Source organism: Rhinopithecus bieti, unplaced genomic scaffold, assembly GCF_001698545.2.
Source record: "Rhinopithecus bieti isolate Rb0 unplaced genomic scaffold, ASM169854v2 scaffold_57691, whole genome shotgun sequence".
Taxonomy (NCBI): Eukaryota; Metazoa; Chordata; class Mammalia; order Primates; family Cercopithecidae; genus Rhinopithecus; species Rhinopithecus bieti.
Window position 1 is genome coordinate 3378925 of NW_016824383.1, and position 11594 is coordinate 3390518.

At 37.8% G+C, this 11594-nt stretch overlaps 1 protein-coding gene across 1 annotated transcript in view; it reads left to right on the top strand.

The window, feature by feature from the left end:
- Positions 1 to 11594, top strand: part of LYST (lysosomal trafficking regulator) — a 212151-nt gene that overhangs the window by 148970 nt on the left and 51587 nt on the right. The window contains 5 exon segments of the mRNA XM_017862282.1: positions 1295 to 1447; positions 4546 to 4790; positions 7541 to 7572; positions 7575 to 7606; positions 8965 to 9121. Coding sequence (XP_017717771.1) covers positions 1295 to 1447; positions 4546 to 4790; positions 7541 to 7572; positions 7575 to 7606; positions 8965 to 9121 — 619 coding nt within the window.

The window sequence follows — 11594 nt, forward strand, 5'->3', positions numbered from 1 at the left end:
TTTTTTTTTTTTTTTAAGACAGAGTCTAACTCTGTCACCCAGGTTGGAGTGCAGTGGTATGATTTCGGCTCACCAAAACCTCCGCCTCGTGGGTTCAAGTGATTCTCCTGCTTCAGCCTCCCGAGTAGCTGGAACTACAGGTGCCTGTCACGACTCCCGACTAATTTTTGTATTTTTAGTAGAGATGGGGTTTCACCATGTTGGCCAAGCTGGTCTTGAACTCCTGACCTCAAGTGATCTGCCTGCCTGAGCCTCCCAAAGTGCTGGGATTATAGGCATGAGCCACTGTGCCCGGCCTATTCCCCTTGATTGATGGGCACGTTTGTTTGTCTAATCTTTCATTAGGCATCCCTTCCTAGGTTTTAGCTTTCTGAAGCAATCTCAATTCCACACCCCGATTCTAGGGGGCCAGGGCCTCATCTTCTGTGCTCAACTTGCTGTGAACCTACATCAGTTCATTTCTGAAACTGGGGTATGGCATGCATGCATGCGTATGCAGACACATAGAACGGAGCGACCAGAGTATCACTCTCTGCTTAGTGCTGATTTTCCAGTTCCTCTACATTTTTGACCCCTGGGGATGTCATTTCCCTTGTTTTCTTGCAAGCTCAGCTATGTGTTTAAAAGGATATTTGCTTAGTAAAAGAAGCCAACCTGAAAAGGCTATATACTGTATGATTTGAACTATATGACATTATGGAAAAGGCAAAACTCTATAGAGACAGTAAATAAATTAGTGGTTGCCAGAGGTTGGGGAGAGGAAAGGAGGGATGAATAGGTGGAGTCCCAAGGATTTTTAGGGCAATAGAGCTGTTCTGTATGATATTGTGATGGTGCATACATGTCATTATACATTTGTCAAAGCCCATGGAATGTGCAACACAAAGAGTGAACCCTACTATAAACTGTGGACTTTATGTAAGAAAAATGGTAGCAATATTGGTTCATCAATTGTAATTAATGTCCCATACCAAATGCAAGATTTAATAATAGAGAAACTGTGAGTGCAGGGCCAAGGGAGGGGAGGATACATGGAAATTCTGTATTATCTGCTCAATTTTCTGTAAACCTAAAACTAGTCTAAAAAATAAAGCCTATTAATTTTTTTTAATTTCTAAATTTTATCAAACATTTTGAGGTGTTTTGCATTGGGAGAGTTTTCAGGTAATCTTATCTGCCATCTACCACAAAAGAAGATTTTCTGTTTTGTTTTGACGCTTTTTAAAATCTAAAATTAAAATAATTATTTGTATTTCTGGCAAAACAAATATTTTTGCCTATTTCTTTGTCTTAGAGCCTTCAGGGAGAGTTGGAACCAGCATCATTTTCCTGGACATATGAAGAAATTAAAGAAGTTCACAAGCGTTGGTGGCAACTGAGAGATAATGCTGTAGAAATCTTTCTAACAAATGGCAGAACACTCCTGTTGGCGTTTGATAACACCAAGGTAAATTCACCCTTATTAATTGATATATATTGTTTAAGTGCTCATGGGCCAATGTAACTATACTCATACTGAAATCGAATAAAAATTGCCGTATTTCTTAGTCCTGATTAAAGTGAAGCCTTTGTTATATGAGGATTGTCTTTTACCTCCAAAATGAGGTAAATTCTGATTCCCCCAAATGACTGAAAGGAGTAATTTAAACTTGCTCAGTGTGTAGCGGAGTCCATCTTTGACAAACTCTCTTGACCTCTAATCCTGTCGGCCACCATTTCTCTGCTCTCCTTTATAGAAAACCTGTTGGGGAAAGTTGCATATGCTTGCTGCCTCCAGTTTTCTTTTGAAATGCTTCAGGCAGACTTTCTTCTCACAACTCTCGTCAGGGTCATCGGTAACCTCTATGTTGCTAAACCCCTAATGTCATAATCTTTCTTTGTCCCCATTTTACTTGACCTATCGGCAGTGTTTGACCCAGCTGATTTTTCTCTCTTTAAATAAAACCTTCCTCCCTGACCTTCTGGGTTACTATTTTCTCTTAGTTCTTATATCTTACCCCAGCCATTGCTTCTCAGTCTTGGTTGCAGACACCTCCTTGGTGTGTTGCAGGGCTCATTCTTCAGACCTCTTGTCTTCTCATGAAGTCTTACGACTTTAAAATACCATCTGTATTCTAACAACTTACAGATTTATGTCAGTACCCAAACGTCTCGCCTGAATGCCACACTAATTTAACTCCCGACTGGTGTCTCCATTTAGAAGTCACTAATTTGCATCTCAAGCTTAACCTGTACAAAACTGAACTTCTAATCTTCCCCCCAAAATTTCCTTCCAGTTTTCTCTATCTCAGTAAATGACAACTCCATCTTTCCAGTGCCCAGGCCAAAACTTTTGAGATTATCCAAGACTCTTGTTCTTCTCTCATCCCCTGCATACACTCTATTAATAGGTCCTGTTGGCTCTGTCGTCAGAATACATCCAGTCTGACTGCTTCCACGGCTACCATCCTGGTTTAAGCCACCATCATTTCTTGGCAGAATTATTTACAATAGCCTCCTAACTGGCCTTCCTGCATCCATACTGTTTCTGAAGTCAAATAAAAATTGCCATATTTCTTAGTTCTAATTAAAGTAAAGCCTTGGTTATATGATGATTATTTTTTGACCTCCAAAATTGTGTTAAATTCGGATTCCCCAAAATGACCAAAATGAAGTAGTTTAAACTTGCTCAGGGCCAGGCACAGTGGCTCATGCCTGTAATTCCAGCATTTTGTTTTGGGAGGCTGAGGCAGTCAGATCATGAGGTCGGGAGTTCAAGACCAGCCTAGGCAACATGGTGAAACCCCGTCTCTACTAAAAATACAAAAATTAGCGGGGCATGATGGCACATGCCTGTAGTCCCAGCTACTTGGGAGGCTGGGCAGGAGAATCACTTGAACCTGGGAGGCGGAGGTTGCAGTGAGCCAAGATCATGCCATTATACTCCAGCCTGGGCAACAGAGTGAGACTCCATCACAAACAAACAAACAAACAAAAACAAAAAAGAAAAACCTTGCTCAGTGCTATAGTGACTTTCAGCTACAATGACTTTGACAAACCCTTTCTTGACCTCTAGTCCCTTCACTACCATTTCTCTGCTCTCCTTTATAGAAAGCCTGTTAGCCCCCCTTCAGATTGTTCTCAACACAGCAGCTAAAGTATGTTGGATCATATCTTTTCTCTGCTCAGAATCCTTCGGTCACTTTCATGTCGCATTCACTTGAAGGCATCGTCCTTCCAATAACCTGATAAAGCCCTGGATAATCTCATACCTTGTTACCTCTCTGACATCATTGTCTACCATTCTCTCCCTCACTGTTTCCTCCATCCATGCCTTGAATGTCAGGCACACCAGTGCCTCATGGACTTTGCATTCACTGTTGCCTGGAATGTTTTTCTCCTTAGAAATCCAAATGATTTGCTTTGTCACTTTTTCAAGTTTCCTGATCAAATATCTTCCTATCAGAGAGGCCCTCCCTGACTATAAAATAACCACCCCTCCCTCTCCACCAAGCATCCCTTACCTCCTTTACTTTGGTCTGTTTTTCTCCATAGGATGTATTAGCATCCAGCATTTTCTGCCTCTTCCCCAGTAGAATGCCAAGTCTTTGCTTTGTTAAGTTCCAGTTCTTCAGAATTTTGAATGCTACTGGTTGTAGGTATTCAATTCATATTTGTTGAATAAATGAATGCCTCCTTTTCCTTCCAGGGCTTGGCTTATAGTCTGTCATAAATTCCTTTCTGTGGACCTTAGCATCAACAATTGGCAACCTTCAGATTTAGGCTACAGGTTTAGGATGTTCTATTCTCTGTGGTTTTGCCTGTTCCATAACTACCAGTACATTTCCTCATTAAGTTTGCTCTCTTATTATCCATATCTGTGGCTCTTCTTCCTATGTCTGAAGCATATGCCTGCTTAGAATGGGTATTTCATATCTGTTTTTAGCAAAGTTGTCTTGTCTGTTTTTTTCATTTATTAACAATCATTATTTAATTGCTTTAAAAGAACCAATACCCTTTTTCTGTGACAAAACTATTGTGAATCTCTAAAAAAGAGAGTTTATGTTTTCAATCAGTAGTGAAAATCAAATATCCTATTTACATAGGATACTTTATTTATTCTTATGAGAGAAATATTATCACTCCCATATTATAGACATGGTAACTGTAGCACAGAAGACTAGCAGGAAAATAGACCAGATCTGTCCAATTCAGAAGACCATGCTGTTTCTACTATACCATATTGCATTTATTTAGAATGAAACTCTTCTTTTTTCCTTATTTTTTTTTTAGTGTCTTAAGTGACTTTTCTATACAAACTTTTTCTTAGAAGTTTTTTATTAACATATTTCTTCAGCAGCAAAGCATAGTGGTGAAGATCCCAGCCTTTGGAGGATGACCTGGACTTGAATCTCAGTTCTCTACCCATTAATGTTACTGAGAAAAAAATATTTTCTTGGAGGACATGAGATTTGTAACATGTCTATAATGTCATGGGTTCTTTGCAGAAAGGTGCCAATAAGACTAAAAATAATATCTGGGGTTTTTTTTCTACTTCCCTTTTAGGTTCGTGATGATGTATACCACCATATACTCACAAATAACCTCCCTAATCTTCTGGAATATGGTAACATCACTGCTCTGACAAATTTATGGTATACTGGACAAATTACTAATTTTGAATATTTGACTCACTTAAACAAACATGCTGGCCGATCCTTCAATGATCTCATGCAGTATCCTGTGTTCCCATTTATACTTGCTGACTATGTTAGTGAGACACTTGACCTCAGTGATCCGTTGATATACAGGTAAGTTAAAAGAACCTTTAGGGTTCATCCATTCATATGTTGTACTTCTTTATTAAAGTTTTTATTATGAAAAATTTCAAACATGCATAAAATAGAAGAATTATATAAGAACCCAAATACCTATTACCCTAGTTCAACAGTTGTGAATTATGAAGATTTTTGCCAAACTTAAACATTATCTTTTTTCTTCTATAAGTCAAATCACAGACATCTTGTTATGTCACTTCTTTGTTCTGCAGTATGCATCTCTTTAAAAAATAGAACACCTTAACCACAGTGCTATTATCACATGTAAGAAAATTGACAATAATTCCATGATATCATCTAATATCTAGTCCATTTCCAAATGTCCTCTGATTCTCTCAAATATAGTTTTTTATAGTTGGTTGTCTTGAATCAGGTCCATTATCATGTTTGGTTGCTATATCTCTGAACATATACCTAGAATCGCCTTTTTTTTTTTTTTTTTTGAGACAGTGTCTTGCTCTGTCACCAGGCTGGAGTGCAGTGGCACAATCTTGGCTCACTGCAACCTCCGCCTCCTGGGTTCAAGCGATTCTCCTGCCTTAGCCTCCCACATAGCTGGGACTACAGGCATGTGCTACCACGCCCAACTAATTTTTGTATTTTCAGTAGAGACGGGGTTTCACCATGTTGGCCACGCTGGTCTCGAACTCCTGATCTCAGATGATCCACCCATCTCAGCTTCCCAAAGTGCTGGGATTACAGGTGTGAGCCATCACGCCTGGCCAATTTCTGAGTCTTTTTGACAAGACCATATTAGTTTCCTTGCTTTCTGACACAACAAAACATCCTAGGCTCACCTTGTCTGTTTTCTTCCAATAAATTTAGAAGAAATGAGAGAATGGGAAATCAACATTTTGAAACCTCTAGTGAAATAATTGATTCAAGCAATAATCATCAATGGATTAAACCATTAGGTACAAATTCAATGGGAGCCTGAGCCCACAGATCAAACTGAGCATCATTAGAGTGGAATATCATAGGCTTCCTGATACAATACAATATAAAGCTCACTCCTCTCAACCATGCAGAATGATAAAAAAAAAAAAAGGAAAATATATATAAAGCTCACATCAGCACCTATAAAGGATTCTTGACAAATAAAGAGTTGAACCTGAACCTAAGCAAGACTTTTCCAGTCTCTAGGAAATATAGGGGTTATGGGAACAAACTAAATGATGTCACAGGAAGCAATCAGAAAATACAGAATGTGAAGCCTCCAACAGAATAAATGACCTGGTTTTTCCAACAAGTCAGTGTCAAGAGAAAATAAAGAGAAAAAATACACATAAAAAATAATGGCTGGCTGGGCGCAGTGGCTCACGCCTGTCATCTCAGCACTTTGGGAGGTCGAGGCAGGTGGATCACAAGGTCAAGAGATCGAGACCATCCTACTCTACTACTAAAAATACAAAAATTAACCAGGCATGATGGTGCATGCCTGTAGTCCTAGCTACTTGGGAGGCTGAGGCAAGAGAATGGCTTGAACCCGGGAGGCAGAGATTGCAGTGAGGTGAGATCACACCACTTCACTCCGGCCTGGGCGGCAGAGTGAGAGACTCTGTCTCAGAAAAAAAAAAAAAAAGTAGGCAGCCATTTTAAGTGATTTTGCTCTATTTTAGATGTTAATTTGTATCTATTCTATAAAACTGTTTTAACAAAGTTTTATGATTAGAAAATCTCAAAGACAAAATTAGTGCACTTAATACCACTAATTTCAACATTCCTAGAAAATAGTAATTTCTATTTAAAAAAAAAAAGATGTATCAACATATGGTTAAGCAGACCTGGTTTGACTCACTGAAATTTAGGTAAATCTTGCTGTCAGTCTAGTTACGGTGCTGCAGGTTGAAATCCAGGTGGTCCATGCCTGTGCCAGACCAGATGGTTCCTCAGCCAAAAAAACCTGCCCTTCTTCATCAGAGCTTTTTCTTTTGAGCCTTCAAGTGCCACACAGGGACACAGATTCTGATTCTGACACAGAATCAGAACCACATGATTCTGTAGCTTGTAAAAGTGAGGATTCATTCCTGGAGGGATGAGGATTCATTCTCCTGCTTCAAGGAATGGTGTCGTGTGGTTCACATTCTGTGAACAACGGCACTGACACTTACAAAGGTGTCACTTTGTATGCGTGCATACATACTCTGCACTATGCACAGTGTATCACTCACCATCTACTAACTAGGTAGCAAAATATTTATTTCAGTTCTCACTCTCCAAATCTCAGCTTGGTCATTTTAAGCACATGTTATTTCTTCAGTTTTTACTAACTAGGCTAGTAATTACACAGCATCTTCCTCTGTTCCTAAGTTCTGTCGAAACTGTCCTTCTCTCTACACTGCCTAACTAGATGTAGAGTCTGGAAAATGGGACACTAACTTTCAGGGTTTGGTCTAGGAATCTGCTCCCACAAGCAGCATCAGTTACGATTCTAGAGGAAGCTGCAGAAGGGAAAGAAGGATAGTAGTAGCCATTCTTATTTAGACTACTTGTAAGTCAGGAATTCCTAATACTGACCTGGCTCTGTGGGGAAAATTCTACCTTAATTTCTGAAATCATAATTTTGAATGGTGACTGTTAGTTGCAAAACAACATGTTTAAGCAGAGAAATAAGGGCGGAGCATTTTGTTGACCACTTACCAACTTACAAGATGCAGACATCTAGGGAGCTTAATCTTGACAGTATCAAAATATTTAATTTTAAAATTATCCTTTTCTCGTAGAAATCTCTCTAAACCTATAGCTGTTCAGTATAAAGAAAAGAAGATCGTTATGTGGACACATACAAGGTAGCTTTTGTTTTAACTCATACTTTATTAAATGAAAAATTGTGTTTTGTTTTACAGACTTGTGTTTTACCTAATTTTAAATTTATACAACTGATTTTTTACCTTCTTGTACTAGGATTGACCGACAGCTAGAAATCATTATGTGAAATGAAATATCATCTTCTATCCTGATTTTCTGAGAACACTTTGCCCAGAAAAAGAATACATTCATTTTGGCACAAATTGAAAACCAATAACTCATTGTTTATTCAAGTATATGGTAGTCACATTCCTTATAAAAATCACAAAGATTTCCAGGGATCTGCTATTCATATCCCCTAGTGTTATTTATATAATAGTGTTAATATTTTTATAATGTACCATAACCATTAGTCATATTCAGGAAATTATCCATTGGTTTATTAAACAAAATTTATCAGATTTTAACATTTTAAAAGAAAATGAATTACCTTTTTCTGTGAAGTTAACATTAATGAAATTCTATTGGAAATTCAAAAAAATGCAATAACTACACATTACATTCTTCACAGGAATATCAAGACAGGAGCAACTGAAACACTTTTCTCATATTCGTTACATTATTTTATGCCACAGTTCCTGAAACATCCCTCTAAGCATCTTATGACTGTCACTACTTGATTCTTCAGCAGTTGAAAATGCGTCATTGCTGTGGGAATCAAGAAGTAACTCTTAATTCACTATACCTGACTTTGTTATCAGAATCAGACAGAAGCTATAGGAGACAAGAATAGTGACAGATATTAAATGTTTGGCTGAACTTCCTACTTTATGATGGGAAGACAGGAGTAGTGAAAAATCACCATATTCTCTCTTTTTTTTTTTTTTTATCTCTGGTAACTGCACTGTAAAACAGACTTAAAATGTTATATTATTACCAATAATGTGACATAGTTTTTACATTTCTATTGCATTTCTACTTCTAGAGAAGCAGTTCTCTAAACAACATAGCATTACATCTTGAAACTCTTTTGAAATGAAGACATCTCTAGTGACAGAAGCACCTCTCATTTGTTGGGTGCTTGATCAGCTTAGACATTATGAGCCATTAGTTAGGAGGTGGAGTGCTCAAAGTTGGGTAGGTTTCCTATGAAGGAATGAAAGAGTGAATGTGGAGATGGGAAATGCTTCCGAGTGTTTGGGTCTTAGTGAGGCACCAAGGAGAAGACTCCCAGACACTCAAGGAGGCTGAAGTCTCTGGGGCAAGAGTGGGAGGGCCAGCCATGGAGAATGGCCTCAAAGGGGTAGCAGAGAAGGAGAGAATAAAAACCATCCAGCACTTTTCTAGTGTTGCCTGGAGCCCACCGTCATGAATTCTCTGGATTCACTGTTTCTTTCAGTACTTGGAGGAAGAGTACCGCAAAGGAGCCAGGGAAGATGACCCTATGCCTCCCGTGCAGCCCTATCACTATGGTTCCCACTATTCCAACAGCGGGACTGTGCTTCACTTCCTGGTCAGGATGCCTCCTTTCACTAAAATGTTTTTAGCCTATCAAGGTAAGAATTTTTTTAATAACTGCATAAAAATCATGTTGGGTCATCAGGAAGGAAAACAAACAAACAAAACTTAGGACTGACTTTCTAAGAACTATTGAGACTAATCAAACTACAGGAAAAAGAATTCTATTTATTCCTTCCCCAAAATTCTCCTCAAAAAAGCTGTAGTAAGCCAAATCATCTTGCTAATGTCTCAAATTTTAGCCTCAAATTAAATGTCTAAGTTTATAGAAGTGCAATTCACTTTTTAAAAATTAAGATATAATTCACAAACCATGAAATTCACCCTTTTAAAGTTTATGCAGTTCACTTTTTAAAGACATTCTACCTAATACTTATTTCAAATCCAGTAAGTTACCTTTGGAGCCTATGTACATTATTGTAGTTTATTATAAAGGCAAGTACATTATTGAGGTTTATTATAACTAACTAGTTAATAAAAGAGGCACACTGGCAACTGCACTGTGGTAGCTTTCTAGTTAATAATCTTCTACCTCAGCATTTTAAGTGACAGACTGGAGGCCTGAACGTGACTTAGATAAGAGTGAATTTATATTTTTATGCAAGGTGGGACAGACTCACCTGTAGTTTCTAATGAGAACTGTGATGTTAGTTCTATAACTCTTTCTCATGGAATCCAGAATACTTTGAGGAATCATTATCCGTTCTTTTACTCAACCATTCTTGAACTACGTCATGCCTTTTACTCATGTACAACCTATTGGAGGAATTAATTTGTATTCACTCTTATTGGTCTACAGAAGGGGCTTTCCTATGTTTGTCTGTCTGTAAGTAAACAGAACAAATGTTCTATATGACAGCTGTTCAAATATTTGAAAATTGTTGGCCTGTCCCCTTTCTCTCTCTGTCTTGTTTTTCCCCTGGCTAATTATCCTTGGTTAATTTGACAGCAGATTGAGGGCCTCATGGGTGCATGGTCCTGTCCCAGCTGCTGCAAGGAATACCAAAAAATAAATAGGACAGTTTTGTACTAAATAAGGTGTTTTTTAAACCAGTGTTTAAGCTATCCTTGTTTGCTGTGGTTTCCAAGCCTGTCACTATTCTGAAGATCTTTCTGGACATGTTCAGATTTGTGAATGCTCTTGACGAAAAGAAAAAGGCAATCAAAATAAAAAAGAATAATTCAGATGTGTTTGGGCCCCTACAGTGTTTAACAGAACTGTTACCTCCCTCCATCCAAAACTACATTTCATTTAATGTAGCCCAAGAATCCATTAATATAAAACTACCAATCAACTAAAATTTATAAATATTTTTATTCATGTTACTATTATGAATGTATTCATATATAATATGTTTTCTTCATTATGTATTTATGAATATATTTTGTTTAAAACCTAGGACTACCTCAGTCTCCATTCACTTTCATCTTACTAGTTTCAAGTGATATCTCTTGGCTTTGAATTTATTTCTTTGGTTTAGTACAGGGATTCTCCACCTTGGCACTGTAGTCATTTCGAGCTGCATAATTTGTTTGTCATGGGAGCTGCTCTGTGCATTGTAGGACATTTAGCAGTACCCCTGGTCTCTCCCTACTAGTGCCAGTGGTACCACCACTGCCCACAGCCCATCCCCCCAGTGGTGAGAATCAGAAATGTTGCCAGACATTGCCAAATAAACCCTGGAGGGCAAAAGTGCTACTGGTTGAGAACCACAGGTTTAATATATGCATATTCTAGATAATAGGAATTTGTAGTAGTACTGTTTAATAAAATGTAGGAAAATACAGAGAATCTTAAAATCTGAACAGAACCTACCTGATGTGCTTCTCTTGTTCCATATTTCTTTAGTCTTAACTCTAGATACTTTGACCTCACCATAGCGTTACAAAATTACCTTAATTTTTCTGTTTAGTTTTTTTGTTTGTTTTGAGAATTACCTTAATTTTCTGAATTCCATTTTGATTGATAACTTTTTCTACTGAGTTAGTAGGTATTTCTTTAAATGGCCTTCCTTACTTTCTGAGAAAAAGTATATGTTCCTAAACCTTATTTCTTCCCAGATTTTATTTAGTGGCCAGCCAATGCCAACTGACTCAACAGAATAGATGAGAAAGTAATACAAGTGACAGAAGATGTTGCTCAGCAGAGCAACTAAGGCTGGGAGAAGAAACCTGATGCTGCGATGTGTTTGTGGCAGTCTCCAAATGAAAAGATGTGTTCAAATTTCAGCACGTTCACAGGCGTTTTAGATGATGCAATATGGTTCCTAAGAAACGTGTAAACTGCTACTGTTTTCAGGGGCCAGCTTTTGGATATCATTTAATATTCTAGGCCTTTCCCTATGGCTAGAAAGTCTGATCATTGTTGGTGGAAAAGAGAGTCCAAACTTGATTCTTGATTATTAATAGTCTACCCTGGGGAAAAAATGAACAAAAGAGTGACTATGCTTAGTTTTATTTTCATTCATAGGAAAGTTTACTCAATTCTTTTTTTTTTTTTTTTTTTTTTTT